This window comes from Phaeoacremonium minimum (genome assembly GCF_000392275.1).
Source record: "Phaeoacremonium minimum UCRPA7 unplaced genomic scaffold PA7_03_scaffold_408, whole genome shotgun sequence".
Lineage (NCBI taxonomy): Eukaryota > Fungi > Ascomycota > Sordariomycetes > Togniniales > Togniniaceae > Phaeoacremonium > Phaeoacremonium minimum.
This window is the reverse complement of record NW_006921310.1, coordinates 208894-233383: the sequence shown is the minus strand read 5'-3', so window position 1 is coordinate 233383 and position 24490 is coordinate 208894. Positions and strand designations below refer to the sequence as shown.

At 50.4% G+C, this 24490-nt stretch overlaps 6 protein-coding genes across 6 annotated transcripts; 4 read left to right on the top strand and 2 right to left on the bottom strand.

The window, feature by feature from the left end:
* Positions 1–3709: 3709 nt before the first annotated feature.
* On the bottom strand, positions 3710–4702 carry UCRPA7_5248 (putative secretory protein; the record flags this gene model as incomplete). Its single annotated transcript, XM_007917795.1, has 1 exon — positions 3710–4702. One exon carries the CDS (start codon positions 4700–4702, stop codon positions 3710–3712), a length of 993 nt encoding a protein of 330 aa, XP_007915986.1.
* A 6409-nt stretch (positions 4703–11111) lies between these two features.
* On the top strand, positions 11112–12609 carry UCRPA7_5247 (putative nuclear pore protein; the record flags this gene model as incomplete). The annotated part of the gene is made up of 2 exons (XM_007917794.1): positions 11112–11982; positions 12080–12609. The coding sequence occupies 2 exons, from the start codon at positions 11112–11114 to the stop codon at positions 12607–12609; spliced, it is 1401 nt and encodes a 466-aa protein (XP_007915985.1).
* A 417-nt stretch (positions 12610–13026) lies between these two features.
* On the bottom strand, positions 13027–14507 carry UCRPA7_5246 (putative sorting assembly machinery 50 kda subunit protein; the record flags this gene model as incomplete). The annotated part of the gene is made up of 2 exons (XM_007917793.1): positions 13027–14267; positions 14333–14507. 2 exons carry the CDS (start codon positions 14505–14507, stop codon positions 13027–13029), a joined length of 1416 nt encoding a protein of 471 aa, XP_007915984.1.
* A 950-nt stretch (positions 14508–15457) lies between these two features.
* On the top strand, positions 15458–16422 carry UCRPA7_5245 (putative ubiquitin-conjugating enzyme protein; the record flags this gene model as incomplete). Its single annotated transcript, XM_007917792.1, has 3 exons — positions 15458–15484; positions 15548–15627; positions 15714–16422. The coding sequence occupies 3 exons, from the start codon at positions 15458–15460 to the stop codon at positions 16420–16422; spliced, it is 816 nt and encodes a 271-aa protein (XP_007915983.1).
* Positions 16423–18088: 1666 nt separating this feature from the next.
* On the top strand, positions 18089–20249 carry UCRPA7_5244 (putative major facilitator superfamily transporter protein; the record flags this gene model as incomplete). The annotated part of the gene is made up of 8 exons (XM_007917791.1): positions 18089–18271; positions 18330–18351; positions 18410–18466; positions 18533–19014; positions 19069–19231; positions 19282–19543; positions 19603–19665; positions 19727–20249. The coding sequence occupies 8 exons, from the start codon at positions 18089–18091 to the stop codon at positions 20247–20249; spliced, it is 1755 nt and encodes a 584-aa protein (XP_007915982.1).
* A 2574-nt stretch (positions 20250–22823) lies between these two features.
* UCRPA7_5243 (putative mfs general substrate transporter protein) lies at positions 22824–24302 on the top strand (the record flags this gene model as incomplete). The annotated part of the gene is made up of 4 exons (XM_007917790.1): positions 22824–22854; positions 22917–23046; positions 23102–23471; positions 23526–24302. The coding sequence occupies 4 exons, from the start codon at positions 22824–22826 to the stop codon at positions 24300–24302; spliced, it is 1308 nt and encodes a 435-aa protein (XP_007915981.1).
* Positions 24303–24490: the final 188 nt, after the last annotated feature.

The window sequence follows — 24490 nt, the reverse complement described above, 5'->3', positions numbered from 1 at the left end:
TCCGCTGTCAGGTGGCTTTCAATCTCTTCGCCTATCAGCGGAAGCGCCAACCAGAATCTATGGCTGAAGAGATTGCCACAATCAATGAGTGTTATGCTACATACAGCTTGCCAGCCAGCAGAGAAGCGTTCTTTCGATACTTGGACACGAATCGATATTTGTGTTTACGAACTAGGCATATCATATTTTTGGTGGTCCCAGTCCTACACAGTTCATGAACTGCTAGGAAATTACGAAGAACTACATCGGGGACTTTATTAACTAAGATTCGATAAAGCAAACGAATAATATGTCTGGGATTTTGCCAGTAGTCACTACAAGATGGGTCGCATTAGTCAGTGATGTTATTAACAAGCCTTTTGGCCCCGTGTTCTTCGGCAATTTGATGCTCGAAACTAGACAGACGAGAAGGCTAAGTCAACCCCGTTTCTATCTGGAGATTCATGGCGCAAGGTAGCATTTGTTAACCTTCCTTCTGCCCGGTCGATGTGCATCTTGAGGCAGCCATGCCTTTGGATTGGTTGGGTTAGCCCTGTTTGTATCCGGAGCCAATTATGGCTGTGCCCGATCGCTTCTTATTCGCCCAGCTGATGCGCACTCCGCATGCAGTCACCCCCCAAGACGCAGTGCAAGGCTGCCGAACTGAGGGCCATTCACCTATCATCCTTGATTCGATTATCTCCCATCCAGTTGGCCTTAGCACAGGCTTCTGTCATCAGTGGAAGCTTATGGAGGAGCCGGAAAGGCTCGCGCCGCAAGTTCTCAATCTCGACAAATACACCTTCTTTACTTTAGCATTCTTATCGACACTGCCAAACACCGATTGGTTTCGACCTTCCATACTTACGCTACAGAATAAACAGCTAGGTTAGCCAAATGAATAAAACCCAACATGGAGCCATACGTGTACATGAAACTGAATCATGCAGAACAAGAAATTCGTCTGATGATTCTCGAGCCAGGCACCGAGACGGAGCCGATTGCGTTCAAAATCATTCATACCTTCCTCCGAGAGCCTAAAATCGTGAACCATGATACGAGGATGCCAATCGAGGACCTGCAGAAGACGCTACCGCAGGGCTGGACTGTCAGAAAGACCCTTACGGGGCGCTACATATTCCTGCCCTGGGGATCCACGAGCCTTATGGATACGTGGGAGCACCCTGATCCGACAATCAATAAGAGTTCTTATGAATGGACAGCCGAGGAGCCGGAATATGAGCCGCAATTCGAGGCCCTTTCCTACACATGGGGCGATGCCACATCTCATGTCACGGCCATAGTTAAGTCCCGTGATCCTAGAGCCCGGGACAGAACAATAAAGCTAGGAGTCAATCTCGCCACGACCCTCAGGCATCTCCGGTACGCGGACAGGACTCGCACTATGTGGGTCGACGCCGTTTGCATCAATCAAGCGGACGTAGACGAACGTAACCACCAGTTGAAACGCATGAGGAGCATCTACGGTCTTTCGTATCGGACTCTCATTTGGCTTGGTGAGGATTCCCAGACAGACAATAGCGCAGAGACGCTATCTAGGCTAGAGTATTTTGGCGATCAGGTTGAGTATACCACGAACCATACATATTGTGATAGTCCAGACGCGGAACAAAAGGGCTGGTCGGACGTAGGAGAAGAGCTATCATACGACAAGAAATCATGGGGTAGTTTGACGAAACTCTTGGATCTGCCCTGGTTCAGAAGAGTATGGGTTCTCCAAGAAGCGTTACTGTCTAACTCGCGAGCCATCGTTCAGTGCGGGCATATTTCAGCGCCATGGCATAAACTTCGGAAGGCCATCCTTGTGCTGTCGGTAAAACAGGCGGCACCGCCAAAGCTTCGGCAACTTCTGCTCGGGTACAATGACGGGCTTCAAGCTGTCGAGTCGACGGCGTTGCGACAGCTTCTCGCCTGGTCTAAGGACCGAAAATGCACCGACCCACGCGATAAGGTCTACGGGTTGTTGGCTCTAATCCCGCCGGCCTTAGCCGGCCGGATCTTAATCGATTACAGGTTGCCTGTCGCGGATGTATATATGAACGCAGTTTTGGCAAATCTTGAGTATTCAAAACGTCTTGATATGCTCGTATATTGCCGCATCGACGACAGACTGGACGGCGCACCATCCTGGGTCCCGAACTGGACTACTCCGTCTTCGGGATCGAGGCTAGGCTGCGGCCGTATTACCACCTCAGCACACGTGCCAGCGGAGGCTCAATACCTGGCGCCTAGAATTCTAGAGGTGACGGGCTTGAAGGGCGGTACAGTTTTATCTACTAGTACCGCCATATCATCCGGCGACGCCCTGCACATTCTCCACGGCATCCGCCAAGCCGAACCCCCCGATCTCGCCAATGGCAAATACATCACGGGTTGTTCAGTGCTGGAAGCATTCCTCGAGGTCCTCTGCAAAGGACATACGAGAGACCGTTACACCGAAAGGTCGATCTATCCGGCACTTGACGAAATGAAGGAGGCTTACACTAGCGCGTGCTCCGGTTCGGACGCGCATATGCTTGAGCTCATCAACAGTATTTACATTGCAAACTTGATCGGTATGGTTATCATTACCACCCATGACGGTTACCTGGGCCTGGCACCAGCAGGAGTCAACCCAGACGACATCATTTGCATGATGCTCGGAAATAAATACCCTATGTTGCTTCACCCGGCAGGAACGTTACGAGAATACACAGTTGTCGGGCCCTGCTACATTCACGGAATGATGGAGTCCGAGCCATGGCTCGGCGGCTTCCCAGAGTCTTGGGCGATCAGGATGGAAAAGCCTAGGCAGTCGTCTATGTTCTTATTCTTCAACAGCATCACACAGGACGTAACGCGGGATGACCCGAGATTGCCGGCCATGCCTCAGGACTGGGAGAAGACTGAGAAGCAGGGTATGAATGACGATGGGTCTGTGCTCCAAGAGTTTAGAAATAAAGTGACGAAGCAGTTGATGGATTCAGATCCTAGGATGACCCCGGCGGCTTTAAGAGAAAGGGGGGTCAAGCTGGAGGCATTTCGGCTTGTTTGATCTGCTTCGGACGGAGTGGATGACATATTTATATGCTTGCACGTAACCCATAGCCCTTCAAACAAATGGCATTAGCAAACAGTGGGGATGTCAGGTCGAACTTGGGACCAACGGGGTCACGCTACTGAATTAATCCGGAATTCCTAATGAATACATATACTGGGCCTGTGAAATCTGGGCCTGTGAAATCACACTTATTTGTTGCCAGTCCGCATATAGATGTACTATAGGTGTTCGTGCTGGTTCATGTTACCCAACAGCTGGCTTCCGGGCGAAGTCTTCTGAGAGGTCGATATAGATTTCCATATTCCGGGAGACGCCCGTCTGAGTGTGAATAAGACCGCAGTGGGCTCAAGTCCTGCGAGGCCGCTACCTAGGATGTCGGTGAACTCGCTACCGTAAAAACATAAAAGAGAAAAGAAGCTGGCATATTATAATCCGATTTGGTTCAAAATGGCTGTCTTCCATAAGCAGCGTACGGTACGCTGCGTACCAAGGAGCGTATAATGATTCAGATCGCTGTTCCGGGTCCACAGGTATAATTACGTGTAATGTTGTAGTCCTTCAATTATTTATGAAATTGCACTTGTTTCGCATCTTGAAGGTTTGTTTCAGTGAGTAGATTGAGCTAACATAATCTCCATACTTTTGTCGTAGCAAATACTACACAACAGCTTACAGAGTATATTTCCATACCTCTCGTGGATCAGTGACTTGTGTAACAAGCCAATTCGGTGGGGTGTATGGCTTGTTGAATTCCGTCCTGAATTCCTGCACCGTTCTCTTCGTGCATGAACCCTCAGACACCTTCGATCTGAGTGATTTGCCAGCTAGACGATCCTTGATCCACTGCATCCAATACACCTGGCTTGCCTGAATTACAGGGAAATGATCCTGGCCCTCATACATGACATATTCGATGGCCGCCGTGCCGTTGGCGTTTACTGCGCAGGTGTCATCCACGGCAGCCTTGACAGTTGCCACTGGAACAGCTCCATCCTTCTTACCAGCGATGATCAAAAATGGACCTGCGACTTTCTTGCCGCTCACACGGGTTCTCTTCTGAAACTCCAGAGCAGTGGGGTGACTGGTCCATGACGGATCACCCAATTCGGATGGGAGCAGGTCACTGAAGACAATGTTGTCGGTGGGCAGGCAGCCCTGGATTTTGGCCATCACATTATGGAACCGGTCGTACACCTTGGCCGTCATGCCTGTATAGTTGAAACCGGGATACACAGCAGTAACGCCGGCGATGACCGAGTGTTGAATGAAGCTTCTTGCGGCCAAAACCCAAGGCTCCGTCGAGTTGTTGGCGTAGGCTTCATTTCCATCGGCAATCAGCTTTACACCATCGACGGGCGGCGCAAAAGTCACAGTACCCTTATAGCCAGGTATGGGTTGCACCGCTTGCCGCTCGGCAAATGCCCAAGCTATGGCGCCTCCCTGGGAATGTCCGGCTGTGACAAAGGGAGTGTCTGTGGAGAGTAGGTTCGGGAATGCAGACCGAGCAGCAATCATTGCGTTTGCAACATCATTGGCTTGTGCGGGCGAGGCATCATAGGCATGTAGAATTCGCTCGCCATTGGGTAGAGAGCCGAGCCCAAGACCGGCATAGTCAGGGGCCACTACGACCATGCCCTGCAGAGCGAGGGCAAAAGGTACCATAAAGTGATACTGCAGGGCTCTGTAGTTGGATGGTCCACATGCGGGGAAGAGACCTGATATTCCGTGGGCCCAGGCTACCATCGTCAAAGAGCTGGCATTGCTGCATTCAGGGGTGCTCAGAGGAAAGCTTGCCGGCCAAAGGATGTATGCTGAGACAGGCACGACTGTTCCATTGAGATTGGTGCTTGTATACAGCATGCGAGACATTGTCAGACCTGAAGGCACCGTATAATTCGTCAAGTCGGTGCCTTCTTCAAGTGTGAGCACTGTGCCCGGCGCGAGATCTCTGGAGAAACTGGAAGGCGTGGTATAGAAAGGAGAATTGGGATAGGCATGCTGGGAGGTCTCAAAGGCAAAACCAGCTGTGGCAGCACCCGGACAAGTGGTATCTGGAGTACATGTCGTGCTCTCGTTGAATTCGAGAAGTTGAGCCAGTATGCCCGGAGCAGCCAACAAGGCAGTAAAAAGAACACGAAAAGCCATGACTTTTCTCGATGATCATAAGAGAGAATTAAGAAGTGCGGATCCTTGATGAATCTGACAGCTCATCAGGACCTCATTCTACCAAAGAACTCACCTTTTTATCTACATAGCATTCTGAAGTTTGGGGCAAAACAACATAGGCATCAGGGCGGACAGCGTATAACTTAGCCACTGTCGGTGAAATTAGATGCGGCGGTGAAATTAACCTTACTTCTAACATGCAATCCCGTTCCATTGTGCTGGGTAAGCTAAGCTGAGGAGCACTCATCTCATCCTTCAGGTACGATCATCCTTCTCGGCCGGCATGATTCATCGCGTTGACCTAATGGGACATCGTTGAGATGATGTAAAGTCATCAGCAGCCTTGCTCGTGCATTTGAAAGGCCCAGCAGGGGGGGTCAGCTTGCGTATTCGCTTATTTTGATGTCGGTATTTGATAGGCTCCTTCACATTAGAGTGTAGCTTGGCGGAGGCTAACGGATGTGACCGGCGTGCGGTAGAGATAAGCGAATACGCCCCGGGTACGCGCTAATTCCTCCTCCGTCATGAGAGCATGGCATGTCCGGTCTGTAAAGCGCCGCAGCTGAAAATCCGGCCACGCCTTTCATCGGTGTGTCGATTCCGCAATTCTGCCAGGATGAATAATTGGCGATCATTTGGCTAGGCTACTTCTTGTTGCCCAGGTGGAGGCGCCATGACAATCCTCCTAACGCGTTCCAAAAATTGATATTTGAGTGTCATCAAGCAAGCCACATTCCCTATCTTGATGTCAGGGTTCCGCTATGCTGTTGAGTTCTGAGATGAGATCTTAAGCCATTGCTATTGGCTTCTAATGACACGTACAGAAGTTGTGATTGACATGATATGCCCAGGAGTACCGTTGCATCGGCCGTGATTGACTAAACCCGTAGCCCGCTAGATATTCCCGGGTGGCAGTGCTGCCGGCATCGCGATAGAAGAAGGCTTGGTGTTGAGATATTTGGAACTAGATATTACTGCTGCCTCGCCTTAGTATTCAATCGGCGTCTAGATACCCAAAGGCTAAGATAAGTAGCGTAGTAGAAGGATTCTGGAACGTTGTGAAGACATCAGGTGTGAAGACTAAGCACGACCGGCTTGTCCGGGTTAGGTCTACGATGGGGACTCGGCACTCCAGGATAGGACTCCATCTGCAGGGCTGAGTGAACCTTGGTGCCCTGCGTTCCACTTTTTATTCCAAATGCTCCTTCAGGAATGCCCACCAGTTTCCCGACTATACGGTATAGTATATCACGGTATAGAACACATAAATATATACATGCATACACAGACTTAGGTCCTGCCTTGATCAAACTTATCCTGCAGCTGTGATCCCTTCTTATGCACCTTCTCGAAGTTTTCCAAGAGTGATACTCGTACGATTCTTTCGATATCCAGCCTATCGAGCGTCAACGCAGGGACACCACGAGGTCGAGTAAGCCATTCCTATCAACACTATTAGTTTGTTACGATTCGGGATAGGGGTGGACTCTGACTCATTTGCCGTTCGGCGATCCCTATGACAATGTTATATAACTTTGCAGACGACTTTGTTGAAGCCAGGAGGAAGGGGCAAGGCACTAGATCAAAGAAGTCGATGAGTTGTTGCAAGCGAGACTCTATGCAAGGTTGTGATCCAGACATTGACTGGGATGTATTGGAAGGAATGGGAAACTACCGGCCTCGTCGAGCACATCGAAAGTCGCGCAATGGATGCGCTGACTGTAAGCGCCGCCGGATTAAGGTTCGACCAATCCCTCATAATTCGTCAAAGACGGATGACATACTTACAGTGGCAATAGTGTGACGAGAACAAACCACGATGTCAAAGATGTACGAAGCTAGATCAGCCTTGTATCTATCCCACTACGTCACTATCACCAACATTTGGTGGCTTTCAAGAGAGGGCGCACTCTCCAAATTCCACAGTTAGCAGAGAGACTTCTCTGTCTCTTCCAACAGGGCTACTAACTTCAAGTACTGAGGGCAGTGCCATCTCCACTCCAGCTGCAGCACATCTTAATCTCAGTCAGGAGGACTCAGACCTCTTCACCCACTTTCTCCAGCACACATCACACATCTCAGGCCTAGAACCCGAAAGCCAATATGCCTGGCGACTGGGATTGCCGACATTGGCCATCAGGTCACCTACAGTGATGCACTCAGTCCTTGCTCTTGGGTCTATGTGTCTCTGTATGGACATCATCTCAGCTGGTAGCCATCCAGACTCGTACTTTGCTCCACAAGAGGACTATGAACGCGTAGCACACTTCACGGCAGCTGCTATCGCTCATCATGCACAATCAATTCGTGAAGTTGGGGCAGCTATCGCTGAGACCAACCTGAGTGCTAACTTGGACGTTGTGCTCGCGAATGCGGCCATCATGGTCCCATATGGCTTTATGCTCCGCAGACTAAAAACTTGGCTATCTGGGAGGGTGTTTGATAGCAAAAGCGCCTTGACTACAACGGACACCGCGGGAATGTCCTGGATCTACCTCTGCCGAATGGTCAAAACGGCGATCTGGGGGCTTAGAGATCATCATAGGTCACCGATGGATATAAAGCCCGAATTGCTCACCGGAGATACATTTGATTCCCTGCTGGCCTTCATTGACCGTAAGTCTTAATCACTGAGAAACCTTCATTCGTTATCTAGTGTGGCCCCTCAACTAACCGTCACAGCTCGCCCTGCCTTATCGCCAATCACGCACATCTTGTACCCCATTATATCCGCCACAGCATCTGCAGCAATGAGTAAGCTTCAAACTCGTGTCATGTCGGTTTTAGGATCCATTGAGTCACCTTCGGCTGCTGCGTGCATTGCCGCATCCAGTGCGTTGGAAAGTACAGTAGCATATGTAGTGGTGGCGGCCCAGACGACGAACCCAGAATGCACGTCTGCGTGTCACAAGGACTCACCAAAAGGCCACCTCGCCGACGCCTCGCCGTGGATACTCGCTTGGCTGATAACACATCCGCATCTCCGAGCATCTCCTCACAGAGGGCTCGAGAAACTCATTCTCTCATTCTTGAACTCTGTGTCAGACGAGTTTCTAGATCTTCTCGATCCAATTTTAGACAGGAACCTCACGGTTGAGTCACATGATATGTTGTTTACTCCCATAAGCCACGAGGATGACTACCTAGAGTCTAGGCCTGGTCTCACTTCAGAGCAGCTTGTTGCTGCGGAGATATTTGCGCATTGGCTAGTGCTTCTCATGCTACTCGAGAACAATTGGTGGATTGGCGATCTTGGAATACAAGAGTTGATGAAGCTGGTGGGAACCATTAAGGGGCCTCATTTGTCAGGGTCACGATCGTTAAGCCCGAATACACCTTTGGATCAGACAGGAAGTCCCGAACTCATAGATCGTTGGTGGCCAGAGAGTCTATTAAGTGCGGCTCTGGAGTTGAAGAGAACAGGCTCCGATCTATGAGTTAAAGTTACATGAGGCTTAAAAAGGTCTTTCTTGATGTCTTTGAATTAATGAATCAATTTCTGATGTTTCGTACATTTCGCATTATTCGCCCAACGTCTCATCAATTGCCGAGTTGGGGAAGGTGATGGATGTCTCTCTTTTCCCCCTAGAGAACCCACCTTGCCATCTTATCTGGCAACATTTATTCTATAGACGTTGGTGTTGGTTTCTAGAACACGCAGGGCATCAGTTTTGCGATCATAGACTTCCATACCTAGCCCAGAAGATCACTGCCAACAGACATGCATAAGATACAGTCATGACTCCTAACAGAACGTATAGACCTTTCATCATAGCTATCATGACACGGTCAATCACTAGGCCACGCTGTTCACGCTGATGAGGATATAGCGTCGTCAGGAGTTTCTGACTCTGATAGTATGCAATCCAGTCATTCGAGGTGAAACGAGACCTTTCCACCAAGCTGAGATCTTCGGATGGAGTATCGTCCGCCCTCGTTCTGGTCAGATTGATTCGTGCTCCCAAGCGATCTTTGTGATGGTGCAAACCTGGCACGCCTTTGCTTGCGATATCTGTAACGTGTATGGGGCGGTCGATCCATCTGGCTAGTCATACTTGATGTGGAAGGGCAAGTGGTGGTTTTCGTTGCTCGGCATGTCTTATCAGGGATTGTCGATCCATTGTTTTCATATGTAGTCATCAATCTCGCCTTTAGCAGCCGCGCGTGAAGTTGGTTCCGAGGATTACAATTTCGGTCTGTACGAGAGTGATTGCGCGCGTGCAGCAGTGGATGGGTCTCAATGACGCCCATTGTATCGTCCATACCAACCTCCTTAAATACCCGGCTGTTTGATATCCGTAAGTTCAAAAACTGAAGCGCCTAGAACTAGATGTAAATTTGACGGAATGCTGGCTACAAGTTGCCTGGTGCGGATAATTCGAGAATATGAACACGTGCTCTAACATATTAAAGAGCCTAGGAACATCAACGACGCTTTGTTATAACTGAACTCTGGATAAATAATATTCAGGCGGATTGTTGGACAAGGCATTGTATTGTGCGATAGCAGACGCTGATAAGCTTTCAAACCTTGTTGAACAAAAGACTGGCTTGACACTAAATGCAGCAGAGAGCTGACGCAGAAGTTCTCACACAAACAATACAATGAGTCCAATTCTGGAGTTCGAATCTATTCCAACCCTGATGCACCACAAGCATAGATATTACACTTGTCACATTAATGGTATAAGGTGATCCTGCTTGGCTATACGGTTAATGCCTTGGGTGGTTGCCTATCTGATATCAACAGCCTTTATTCAAATCTGTGGTTTATTATTCGCCCCATTATCACCTTTGCGTCGGTATAGACGATATGTAACAAGAAAGTCTTGAAACGCTCTTGCATACTCTAGAGTTTTGAAAGGTAGTTTCAATCTATATAGCACTCTGCTTTGTGAGGATTGAGAGAGATGGGTTGCAGCTACGGCCGGGATTGAATCTCATACGAGGTATACAATGGCCAGAATGCTGATAATGCTCTCTCAGAAACTATCAGAAGTTAAGCTGGTATGACACTTGCTTAACAGCTGAGGAGAGAACGAGAGATATCCTAGAACTTTTCAATAGGAAAGTCACAAGTCAGGTCTCGTGATATCATTCATCAAGGCAGTTCAGACTTTCAGGCACTCACAGAAGAATATGAACTTCTAGATGCCTAAGGGGGAAGCTGCTTCTTGTTATAGCTTCTCCCTTTTAGTCTAAGCAATCTAAAACCTTTCCAACATGATGACTGCAACTAGCATTCGTTTTTTTATTTCTGATTTCCTTTATGAAGAAATTTGTACTCAATTCCACTTTCGTAACCGGAAGCAACGCGGAGGTGCTTACTTATAACCTCATCACACGTCCGGGTGCCGGCCCGTCTTCCTGTTTTCTTTCTTTTCTATCCTGTGAGCGGCTCTTACGTACAATCATCTCAATATAGGGCAGCTTGCTTTGTGTCTTCATACTTCCACAGGCCCAAAGACACAGCCCATTCGACTCCCTAACCACAAACCAAGAAGGTTGAGACATCTAAACGCAGAAGGTATGTGGGATAAATTTTGTTTGACTATGTCGTTTGACTTCATGATTTAAAATCAAAAACATGATTCTCACTCTCAATTTCTTTTCTTCCCTCCCTCTTGCCGTCCTCTGCCTGCTTTATTTGGGTGGGACATCACCCGCTTCCTTCGCCTAGCTCCTGCCCACCTGGGAAATCTAAGCTTCCACTTAAACCCTCAGGCAAGGCAGGCACGTCCGATCGAAGCTCAATATCTTGCCATCCGTCATCCAATTCTTCTACACGATTCCCTTCCATTTCATCACCACCTGAAGATCTGCGCCCACATCTCCACGTCCAAGACCGCCTAATAACCTTCAATTCAGGCAGTACACTATACAAAGTATCCGCGGGGCGTAGAAGATGTCACCATTCATTCCCTCTGACACCGATGCTGTGTCTGTCGACACTGAAGTCGCGAATATGGCTACTCCTGAGATGGATCAGATCAATCCGATCGATGTAACCCCAAGCACCCCCCAGATCCTCGCGCCATCTGAGCCCATCCCTGATATTGCCAACAAACCTGAGACAACCCTGCCTAAGATAGCCTTGGATGGTGGCGCCGGCTTGACTCCGAATGATGAGTTTGAATCTGATGCCAATTCAGAATCAGAGGATCGCGAGCAGGCTAAGCCGGTGGACAAGTACTTCACTGATGGAACAGTCCCACGAGCCCTGAGCCCCATTATCTCCGAGTCAGATTCCGATGTTCGACAGACGATCTCCATGCACAGAGACAGCGATCTCTACATTCAGGCCAAGAACGAACATGGAACAGACATCGTCTTCGAGGTCAACTCCTCTGTTCTCGCCGCGACTTCTCCAGTCTTCCGCAAGATGATCTATGGCACCTCCCATCGTCCCGACACGGGCGATTGGATCATCGATCTCAGCGTCGACAATGCTAAGGCGCTCCGTCATGTCTTTCGCATCATACATTTCCGATGCAACACCAGGGATGTCATGCGCATGCGGACACCTGATGAAATTGGTCAGATCCTCCTGCTCGTTCACAAATACGAGCTTGACAATATCATCTATCCGTTTGCCAAGAAGTGGTCTGGCGATCTCACACATGCCTTGCAGCTCGATGAGAAGACTCACCCAGACAACTCTGTACAGGCTCTGTGGATTGCCTGGAAGATTGGCGACTTCAAGAACTTCAGAGATCTACTCGTCGATGTCATCTTCTGGGCGTGTGATAAGAGTGGCGCTCTTTGCGGCCCTGATGGTAAGCCCCTGGAGGGTCTCCCGTGGCCAAAGGAGCTTCTCGGTAAGGCAATCTGCTGATACACCGCTTAAGAGACATATTCTAACATAACCCATAGATGTCATCGAGTCCAACCGCTTGGAGGCGCTTCGCAGAATCCTCGCAACCTTCAGCGATCCAATCAACTACTTCATGTCTCCGAACGAAAAGCCCAATGGACGCTACTGCAAATCTATCGACAACCAGGTTGAATGCCACTGCACCCTTCTAGGATCGGCGATCACAGCCCTCAACAAAGCAGGCATGTGGCCTCTTCCTAAGCCTGAGAAGTACGGTGAGAGTATCTACCGTCTCCGTCAAATCGTCGACGGCCTACATATCACGGCCCTTCTTTACCCCGGCCATCCTCCGCACGAGCAGCGCCATTTGCGCTGCGGCCTCGAGCACAAGGACGTGCTCGAGGAGTTCAAGTCATTCGTGCCAGTCCTTCCGGATGCCCTTCTGAAGGAGATGAAGCACCGTGGCCAGATGATGTTGACCTTCGACGAGGAGGCTTGGGCCCCGTACAAAGACCAGGACAAGTGGGAGGATGTTGATCTGGAGCCTGAGGACTCCGTTGTCGACGACGGTTGGGATGAGACGGAGTGAGATTGTTCAGTCCATGGAGTTCAACCTAGGCTGAGGTAATGTGTTGCGCATAAAAGGCACTACTGCTCTGGGATTATCTTGTTCTTTGCAATGCAGATCGCCGCCATGATTGTGATAGCTAGCAGGTTACGTTAGCTAGCGACCTCTACCAATTAGTCCGAATACCAGATGCCGAGTTACTGAACGTCTCTTGTTATCTTGGAAACGTGCCTTGTCGAATGAGCAATCCAAGTACACGCTCATCACGTACATGAGGGCTACCGAAAACGTGAGACACCCTGTTCACAATCCATCTCTATAATCTGCCATGCTCTGTTAGCATGGGGAGTGATTTACATTTGATACTATACAGTTTTCAATACCACAATTATGGGCTCTTCATTGATAACCCACCTGCTCCAGTTCATTCAATGCTTCTCACAGGAAGTTGATGCCTACGCCAACCTGCAGGCCTTTCCTACCCTCCTCCCCCCTTCGCATCACTAGCGGCAAGCTGAAATTCAGCTCGAATCTGGCGACGGGATGGGCATACACCAGTCCAAAACCTGCCGCCAAGCTGGGCAGACCGTTCGCCAGCTCGGACAAGGCTGCCTTCATACCATCCTTAACTGCCTTTGAGTCCAGACTTGTACCTTCGCCGCTCTCCTTGCTTTTGCCCTTGTTCTTCAGAGCCACGAGGCGGCCACCATTTGCAAAAAGTTGGAATCTTAGAGGAGAGGAGGGACCACTTCGCGGTAGAGGTAACAGTATATTGACACTGCCGGCAGCAAAGACGTCTCCACCGACGGCATCAGCACCGTCCCGGGGCCCCAACCCGCCAATTTTGAAACCACGAACATCAGTTGGTCCGCCAAGCTGGAACCGGTCGTTCAATCGGCTTGGGCTCGTCTTCCCACTGAGGGCATAACCTAGGGGTAGCGGGTAAAGCAGGCCACAGCGGAAACCGCCTCCAATTGAGATACCTGTCCGACTGCTGCTCACTCCCGGAAGGCCGACTGGTATCGCACCAGATAGCTCGACCTCAGACTTGGAGAATGAAACATCGCCTGCAAGAGGTCCCCAGCCAGCCAGCTCGGTCACCGTTCGGAGAAGGTAGCCGCTTTGGGGAAGCATGGGATTGTCTCGCCGATCCCGTGTGAAAGTGTGCGCAATCGCGCTCTTGACGCTATCCCCGGCATCCGTGCGAACCGTCGCAGAAGCGCCGCCGCTAAGGCCCGTCAGTTGCCTCCAAGTCCCCGTGTATGCGAGATTGTGCGCGTCGCCGAACTCTGAGAGCCACGACAGCCGGACCGCACCGCCCTTGAGCACCTCCTCGTGGCTAGCCCATGGCTTTTGTGTAGCAGAGGCCAGACCCTCGAGAGACAGCCGTAGGTCGGGTCTGCTGTTGACGGGCGTGGAGAAGGCGGCGCTGTAAGCTGACCGCGTGCGGGTTCCGGCGCTGGCGTTGAGCGAGAGTGTCTCGGCGCCGCCGAACATGTTCCTCCATAGCAGGTTGCCGTATGCTGAGCCTTCTGTGTTCCCCAAGTCTGTGCCAGTCTTAAGGATAAAGCGGGACTTCTCGGCAACGCGAATCGAGATATCGAGATCGGTGCCGGCGGCGGAAGCGTCATTTTGGCGGGCGTCTGCGAGGTAGACGGTCGGGGAAGGCTTGAAAATATCTGTGAGGGTCTTGTTAGCATGTTTTTGAAATTATAGAGGAAAATCAATGAGTAGAGAAGCATACCAAACCTCTCCAACTTCGTAGTAGCTTCTTGCAAACCGGCTAGAACATCTCCCAAGGTTGTGCCAACATTGCGGCTATCGTGAACTAGAGGCTGAAATATTGGGTCAAGGAAGTTCTTGCGTGTGTTCTTGGCTCCATGGATCTCAATTGAGTTGATTGTCGCCGGCCGTTGCATGTGGTCGGAGAGCTGGCAGTGTTTAGCGTTGTGCTCGAAAGGGGGATAATTAGCAGGACCTACGAGAGCTAGTTTTCTCAATTGTGCCGCCTCGTCCTGAGCTCTAGTGGCTTCTTCTATGGCGTGAGCTTCTTGTCGCAAGACCTCGGTGTCTGCCTCAAGCTTCCTTATGCTGTCGGAGGCCTGAAATTCGGGGCGAGAACTAGTTAGCCATGGGAACGTTTTGTCGAGGACAAGGAAAGAGGCAGCGTCTTCTACTTACACCATTGCCACCGGCACTCTTGTTGGAAGCCATGACAGCTTGCGACCGACCACAGGTGCAACCGGGAACAGAGCGCAGATGCTGTTTTGAGGGACGAAGAAGATCAGCTGGAGAAGTCTCCGCCAGAAAGCTCGGGGGCCCGGGATGATACGGCGATCGATCGTGGATTGCCGGACGGCAGCTAACGTTAACAGCAAAGTGTGGCTTGTGTGGCTGCGGTGGCTAATGGTACGGTCCTGATAACGCTTCAACTTGCTTATCGCGTGACCACCTGCCACCTTCATTGCCCAGGTGGAAGAGAGACGTCTCCTTTGTTAGGGGGTCGCTGACATAATAATCTAGAACATTGATGGCGGTTCCTTACAGCGTCACCAATCTGGCTCAGCCTCTCAAGATTACCGACTGGCCTCTCCTTCACCTACCAACCAACCAACCTACTAACCAACTTCCAACCTCACTTCATCATCGTGCAGAGCCAACCGACCCCGTCCTACCTAATCCCATACATTGCCCTCAATTTGGCGATTCTGCGACTTTCTTCGACTGCCTTTTCTCGTGTTTGACTCACCAAACTGCGATAATCTAGTCATCGGGCTTGTTCTAATCATTAGCCTCCGAGTGTGCCGACCTCCGACCGTCTCTGCTTGCGCTGCGACGCATTCTTGGTCGATACCAACGACCCCCAGACATGGCGAGCCGAGCTGCACAGAAGCGCGTGTGTATTCTCCATCCTGATAAGTAAGAACCGGTCGCAGGGCATGCTAACCAGTCATGGCAGTTGACGCGCGAGTACAAGACTATCTCCGAAAACCCTCCCCCATACATCACCGCCCACCCTTCAGAATCTAATATATTAGAGTATGTCATTATCGCTTTTGCCCAGATTTATCTAGGACTTGATTTATGTCGTATTCCCAGAATAGCTTGCTAACGCTCTTGTTCAGATGGCACTACATCATCACTGGCCCTGAGAACACTCCCTATCATGGTGGCCAGTACTGGGGCACCCTCATGTTTCCTCCCAACTATCCCTTTGCGCCACCGGCCATCAGAATGCACACACCCTCTGGACGATTTCAACCATCGACACGACTCTGTCTGTCAATATCTGACTTCCACCCCCGCTCGTTCAACCCTGCATGGGAGGTATCGACCATCCTTATCGGCCTGTTATCCTTCATGACCTCGGAAGAGATGACCACTGGGTCCGTGTCCGCAAGCGAGGCCGAGCGGAAATACCATGCTGGTCGATCAAGATGGTGGAACTCAACCGGTGGTGGCTCTCACCAAAAGGCGGGCGGTCCCGCGCAGAAAGGAAACGTGAAAGCCGGTGATGGCGGGGCGAAGTTCAAGGCAGAATGGCCGGAAGTCGACCAGGAAAACTGGGAGTGGATGAAGGAGAATTACCTTGATACCGCTACGGGCAACAGAATCAACCCTGGCGGCGCGGCGGGTGCCTCTTGCGGTCCCCAATTAGGCATCGCAGGAGGCAGCGGCCACCAGGCACAGGCGGTCGTGGACGCGGTCGTGCAACGGCGGGAGGCCGGAGCAGGCTGGGTGTCTCGGAATAAGCTCCTTGTTGCAGGTGTTGCCATCTTCGTCTACGTACTCATTGCACGCCTTTTGGGGGAGAGCGGATCGACGAGCACCTAGATGTTATGGCCCCACACCAGCGTCAACAACCTCTGACGAGTCTTCTCTTGATTGCCGAAGACTCGGCAGTGTATTAATCACCTTGCTACGTGTTTGCGAGGTGCACGGCAGCTTGTAAACCATTGCGAAAGGACATCGAGGTTTAGGTCCACACCTCTGCCTCTGTGATCTGCGACCGACAAGAAGTTGTTTGTCAGCCTGCAACATGACAGCGTTGCGTGTACGGTAGAGCCAAGCTTTGACAGTAAGAAGCGACAGTGCAAGGGATTACTCGAGTGGAGCGAGAGCGTTATTGTAACGAGTACAACGGTGTCATAGTCGCCATTTTGCGCAGAATAGATCGGAGATATCCATCATACTAAGGAACTTCATGTCAATGACAGTTTTCAAGAAGAGACGATATACAGTGGATCTTGTTTGTTTCTGAATAAAGGGACTTCTCATGTTTAAACATCACACCTGAAGCAAGATACCAAAGCTCTAACTCTGTTTGGTTTCGGATAATCTCCGAATCACGAGCCAGAGGTTAACTAGAGCAGGCGGGCCAAAGCTTTTCCCGGCCGAAGCTATTTACAATCATCTAATATCGATTGTAAAATAAGCCTGACAGCAATTATAGGTAAGGGACAAAGATCCGATTGGGCGTCTCTGGTGACTCGAGATGCTGCGTTGCTGTTTCACGGTCTAGCTGTCGCAGGGATGCAGAGTGGGTCAGCGACCCCAAGATCAGACTTGAGGCTTGTTCCAGCGCTGAAGCACATTCATGCATTCACGATAAGATACGCTAGCCGCACCACCAGAAGAATTTGCCTTTAGATCATCCCTGGTCCTTTGTGTCAAAATAGCCTCTTCGGAAGATATCTGACGGCAGGGGCTGGCTTGGCAGTGCAGCGTCTTCTAGAACACTGCATGGTTGTCGTTTTAGGTGGTCAGGCCAACCAACAGCAATCCCGGAACTGTTGCTGGCTGTGCCTCGAGGCATGTCGACGCGGTCAATCATGTTTATACTAGACTACATGAGTTGATGTACCTGATTGTCATGATTCGAGATCTACGGCTTCCTACCTGCACGGAGTTGATCAAACCTTGTAGTCTCTGCCATTTCGTTGCAAACCTCCGACTGAACCCCACAACACTCTGCAGGGATTCGTAAGCCACTGCTAAATCAAACTGCCGACAATACCAGGTTAGGGGTCTTTGGTTGTGAGTTGATAGACTTGGTTGTTATGCATTTTCACCTAACTGTCGTGCAGCCCAGAGAAGCATGGCCGTGGTCTCCCTGTCCCAAACGGGTGGCTAAACAACCGACTGGGAACTCGAAAGATGCAGTCGTCATCTCCTCTATTACAACCATCAAGGTGGCAATAGCCATATCATGCAGTCGGCACTTCTTTCATCAAGATCACTCCGCTTACAAATGTTCTTCGTGCAGTCTGGCCAGACTCACAGCTAGCCATTGAGCCTCTACAATCGTCTTGGCCTTGGTGGAAAGTTCCGTGAGCTCGATGCAACACGACAATTGAATCTGCCAAGATCATGTCTGAGTATTGATATAGCTGGATAATCTATCGAGATGTTTTGCTCACATCAAGTCTCGTTCATTCGTTCATAATCTTTCATTTCTTTTCTGGCTGGCCAGGTGCCGTCAGCTACACCTCTCGCGAAAATGACAAGCGTTACCAACTGGCCATTTCCGGAAGTGGCCCGCCACTCTCGTTCCTTTGTCGACGAAAAGCCTCTTCGTGATGAGGAGTCTCTCAAGGAGGATGTTCTCACAAAAGGGGACACCACGCTGGTCGTGGGCAGTACTGATCTCTTCGACGAATACGGCCAGATCCGTCTGATTCCTGTAGGTTCTAACATATATATGCCGTCATCCTCATAGCTCGTGTTGATGCTAGACCTAGATGCCAAGTCCGGATCCCAAGGGTATGTATTTCGCCAACGGCCAACGTGTGCCATTGTCTCTCGACTGATCTCTCATCAGACCCTCTCAATCTACCAAACTGGAGGAAGTGGGTTGCTATCGGAGTTCTTTGCTTTTGTGAGTCTCAATGGCCGAACTCACAACGCTGAATAACATAGCCTGACAGCACATCTCTGTCTCTAGTCGGATCTCTTGCCTTATCTGCAGAGATTGTGATCGGCGGTCTTATCCCAATCTTCCTGCTCGAGTATGCTGGTCTTGACCCGCGGACCATCAAGGAGGTCGACTTCGTTGCGCAAAGCGGCGGAAGCGGAGCCACGTTGAACCCGCTTGCCGTCATCCCTCAAGGTGTCACTCCTCCAGACTTGGGGAGGGTATCACTGCTGGCGACTGTACCGTTGTTGGCTAATGGAATCGCAAGCTATTTTCTCGTTCCCCTGTCTATTGCTATTGGGCGTCGACCTGTTCTTCTGCTGACAGGGGCGATGGCATGGGGAGGTGGTTTGCTAGCCGCCTTGAGCACATCTCTCGACAGTCACCTTGCAGCTCGGGCATTGCAGGGCCTTGGCGCGGGTGCAGTTGAGGCTTTGATACCACTGATTGTCCAAGACATGGTGTTCATTCATCAGAGAAACAAGGCTATGTCTGCTATTGTATCGAGTCAGGTAAGGCATTCTGAGAACGAAACATAGAGTTAAGGTTAACGCCGACATATACAGGGTATAATCATCATTGGTCTTGGAATCTCTGCCCCTTATGTTGCCGCCAACTTCACCTGGCGCTGGCTCTACTATATCACGTCGGGTTTTGGTATCCTTGCTTGGTTCTTGCTTATTGCATTTCTTCCGGAGACTCGATGGACGAGGTCTCCGGAAGAGCTAAGTAAGTTCTACATGGTGATTCAGATGAGTGTCAACCTGACAGCGCCACAGGTGGCCAAAAGGTTCATCCCGTTTCATTTGGACAGAACCGGCCCGATCTGGACTTCAATGCTTACACACCACGCACTACGTGGACCAACGTTGGTGTGTTCCAGTTCGGGTTTGAGTTCAAAAATGCTGGCAAGTCCATGTTGGATACGTTGAGGACGACCATTTTCCCCGCGGTGATTTGGGCTGTCTTGGCCAACAGCATCTTCATCATTGTCAACCAGGCTGCGGCTCAGCTCTCGTCGTTCGTCCTTCTTGCACAAGGGTACGTTTCAATCCAATTTTATCATCGAATGAATACATCATTTGACAATGACTATATAGTTGGGAGTTTCAGTATACAGGGCTATCGGTTATCCCTTTTGTGGCAGCATCCGGCCTAGTGTAGTGAGTTTGACATCCTTGAACCATTCTATGACGCTTAGAAGTAAGCTTACTCATGATACAGCCTCCTTGGCGGTCCCGTTGCTGACCGTGTATCCAACGCGGTGACTAGGCGCTACGGCGGTGCAAGAGAGGCAGAACATCACCTTCCCAATCTAGTCCTCCCGTTTGTCTCCGGCATCGCTGGAGTTTTTATCTTCGGATGGGCAGGTCAAAACAACGTTCACTGGGCTGTTCTCCTGTTTGGTTCCTTTCTCATCATATTCGCGTTCCTAACTGTCATGACTGTCCTGAACGTCTTCATTGTGGAGAGTTATCCGATGTGGGCTGGACCGGTGCTGGTTAATGTGTCCAGCCTCCGCATCATTACAGCCTTTTTCTTAGCCAGCGAAGTCACGACCTGGGTCGCGGAGAAGGGTCTGCTGGGAACTTTTGTTATCTATGCCGAAGTCATGATTGTGGTGTCATTGGGTATTCCAGCTCTTTTCTTTGGGGGCAAAAAGTTGCGCCAGTTGACTGCGGGCAGTGTCCGTGCAAAAATGCCCGCAAAGATGGTTGATGATTCAATGAGCGAGAGATCTGTGTAAAACTCGTTGATTGAACGGACCAAAGGGGGATTGATGGTTATGGTCGCAAGCCTGCAGAATGATGGTCATGCAAGTGTAAAGGTCTGGGGGGTTCATTTTTCCAGCACAAGAAACCCTTCATGTTCAAGGCGGATTTCAACCTGCTCCTCGAAGGCACTTATTTGCTCTCTCGATACGCCCCGACCGCTACAAGCAGTTCTGCCGTATTTAAAAGATATTATACAGTCTTTACTCTGATACACATCCTACGGTAGCTTTATGACAACTCGCCCCTCCACTGTTGCTTTTTCTATCTCCTCAAGAACCTTGTCAATGTCCTCCAACCCCTTTTCTACAATTCTTGGTTTCACTTGGCCGCGCGCTAGGAACTCCAGTGCTTCATTCGTATCCTCGAGAATGCCTGTAGAAGTGCCAAAGATCTTGATGCCCCTGGCTATAAAATCTTCTGGGAGGACGGGGATCGGTGACGGTTTAGGCGGGAGCCCTATACAGACCATGGTTCCGGCTCGTCTAAGGTACTTCACAGAATCGGCATAAGCCCTGCCGGACGAAGCACATATCAAAGCTCCTTGTGCACCACCTTCCGTAACTTTGATGACTTCTGCCACGACATCCGCCGTCTCTATGAAGTCAATATAAGCCTCAGCTCCCAAAGCTGTGCAAATATCGCGTTTCTTCGCATCTAAAGCCAAGGGTCGAAGCCCCATCGCTTGAGCATACTGTATAGCAAGATGGCCCAGACCACCACCAGCGCCAGCTATAGCGACCCATGCCCCCTTCTTAAGATTGGCGAGCTTGAGGGCCTTGTACACTGTCACGCCCGCGCATAGGATTGGTGCCGCCTCAGCATCTGATACTCCTTGTGGGAGTCGAACGAGATATTGGGAGTCAGCAATCGCAAACTGAGCGAAGCACCCCTCCACATCTTTCCCACTGATCTTACGGTTCGGGCATAGGTTCTCATGGCCTGTAGTGCAGGGCTCACAGCTTTTGCATACTTTGGATAGCCATTTCACCGCGACACGGTCCCCTACCCGCCATGAGCTGGTGTCTACCTCTGGTCCCAGGGCGGCAATGCTACCAGCTCCTTCGTGTCCGCCTATGGAGACCGTAGGCTGTAGATATGGCAGATCTCTTCGCGCGAGATGTAAGTCGGACGCACAGACGCCGGTATAGTTGACTCTGACGAGCACCTGACTTCCAGTGGGAACTGGCGTCTCTCTTTCCTTGACTGATATTACCAACGTCTTGGCATTTTGTATAGCGGCCAGTGATGTATGGGGCACGTCGACGATCTGTGCAGGGAACATTTTTGGATTTCCACATTTGTGAATGCGGCTTCCGTTGAGGCCCTGGCTTACAAGAGACTGTGCCAGACGAAGTAGTGTTCTTATATACAAATGGTTCAGTGGCGAAATATGTACGTCTTAGTTCGCCGCGTTTGGTGAAGAATCTCCCAAGACTGGTAGACCACCTAGAATTGGCCACCAAGAGATATGGAGACAAAATACATAGACCGACCTAAGTGATCACGCATTTACGCATTTCGTAAAGGCTTCATGAACTTGTGATACGAAGCGCAAAGCCCAAGGCATCATTCACGGGACCATGCATCCGACCGGCCACGACATCCCCACCGTGGATACTTTGTAGTGAGATCCATCCCCATGGGGCTTGGAGACACAAGTTGTGGGAGGCCTTTATCTCCCCGTTCAAGCGGAGTGGCTGGCCCTGCAAGCGCCGTATTGCCGATTGGTATTCCCGATCATCAATTGAGCTCGGTCGCCCACCCTGGGGGAGACACCTTACACCGAGCCGCATTGTAAACAGCCACAGGTTTCTTTAGATTCATTCATTTCCAGACTGAAGACGACGTATTCATACCCTAGGTGACTTTTGACTTCGGAAACTTCTACCTCGATTCCCTTAGACACCTCAGACTCCTTTTTCTAGGCCCGTAAAATTTGCATTACAAACGATAGGAAGCCTGTCAGCCAAGTTAAATGGAGTCGAAGGTCGGTCGCACATTACTTAAAGTAGTATAACGCTACCGATCGAGCCGACCAAGCTCTACCAAGCAGCGGCGGGCGCTCAAGCCACCTCGGCGGCCAAGACGGGAGGCGTTAGGGGGGAGTTAGGACCTGGGTTGCTGGGAGCATCATCATATTGTCCCCTTGGGGTTTCTCAGCCCCGCGCCCGGTTCCATGCATCCGGATCCCAAAGCATCCACTTCTCCACAAAGGGGGAAGGTTGGCGTCATGGGCAAAAGAGCCTGCTCTTTGCGGGGTGCGTTGCCTTAAGTTTATGGTGTTCAAGGGTCATTTGGTAGCCAAGACAAGACATGGCGGCCAGGCGTTCCTTGTGCTAGGCATTTGTGGTAGCTCTTTTTTAACGTCAACCTCGGAGGAAGCACGCATCCGGGACTGTCAGCTAATCTTCTTGTAAGTCAAGACACGTGTGCGCATTTTATGGCCAATTTCGTATACTTAGTCTGCATAAAGATAGGAAGCCTGCTTGAACGAAAGTACGTTATGGGTTCGTCGTGGATGCCCTTGATTTTGCTTGGATTTCACTATGGGTACGAAGCAGGAATTGGATCATGTCGGTAAGTCTATTGGCGAGAGCGTCAAATCGTCCACTATGAACAATCATTGACGTTCGTATAAGCGGCTATGGAGCATCAGGAGAAGAGCGGCTCAGATATCGAGGAGCCGTCGTTAGCTCCTAACCTCAAGAAGAGGGATGGCGTCATTCTAATGCCCCAACCCTCGGATGACCCTCATGATCCTTTGAACTGGTGAGTAAATCATGAATATCAAATAACACGCAATAATTAACGAGAGTGCGTACAGGTCTTCTTTCCGTAAACACATGGCAATGGCCACGATCTCCTACCTGGCACTCACATGTTACATGACTGTGACTACTCTCGTGCCTGGCACCGTGGAGCTTGGAAAGGAATTCAACGTGCCCAAGGAGACAGCGGTGTACCTAGGAAGCACACCTGTCGCCTTGTATGGTGTTGGCCCATTCTTGTGGAGCCCATTGAGTCATTCCATCGGTCGCCGACCTGTTCTCTTACTCTGCAACATCATCGCAATCGTTGGCACCATCATCGTGGCAACTTCGCATTCATATGGTGCTTGTATGGCTGGACGTATCATCCTTGGCCTGGGTGGTTCAGCTTTCTGGAGTCTCGGACCAGCTAGTATTGGAGACATGGTAAGAGCATTGCTCGCACCAATTAGCAGGGAGATTTTGACATATCATACCTAGTTTTTCCGACATGAAAAGGGAAAGAAAATTGGCATTTCCACACTGGCTATCGTTGTCAGTCCTTTTGCCGGAGGTATTATTGGCGGTGCCATTATCGACAGCCCCAAGTTGGGCTGGAGATGGTCTCAGTGGATTCCACTGATTCTGATGGCAATTGGGTTCGCAATGCAGGTAGTTTTCCTTCCCGAGACCGTCTACGTACGAGAGATCGGGTCCCCCGGAGGCGTGCCCCAACCAGTGACTCCCACAAAGCCAACACGCTGGGGACGGTACGGTATCCATATACCAAAGCGGCCAGCAGACAAGAGAGACGGCTTTTGGTTTATTGCCTCGCGTCCGTTCGTCATGTTCAAGTTCCCTGTGGTTGTTCTCACGTCATTTTGGTTTGGCCTTGCCTACTGGTGCCATGTGGGCATTACTGCTGAACTACCTTTGATTTTCGAGCCAGAGCCATTCAACTTCTCTGTCACAGATGTGGGACTTGCTGCATTCTCTGGCCTGATTGGAGCGTTGATCGGTGAGGCTTATGCTGGCCCTGCCATTGACTACATTGCCAAGCGTTGCTTGAAGCAGGGCAAGGAATGGCGGCCGGAGATGAGATTGAAGGCTATCTGGCCAGCTTTAGTAGCCACGCCAATTGGCCTCATCATGTTTGGTGTGTCAATCCAGTTTGGAAATGCATGGATTACACCTCTAGTTGGTCAGGGCATTTACATCTTTGGGATTGAGATTGCGACGACTGTTTGGTACATATTTGAGTTCCTTTCGTTCGTGTAACACCTGGAGAGTTGTGCTAACATCAGGGGGTTTTGCAGTCAAACTTACCTTCTTGAATGCTATCCTCGACAAGGTGCCGAGGCCAGTCTTGTTTTTAATCTTTTCCGAAATCTTGTCTCGTATACAGCGCCTTTTTTCGTGCAACCGATGCTCAAGAAGGCGGGTGCCAGCTTGGCATTTGGCTTCTT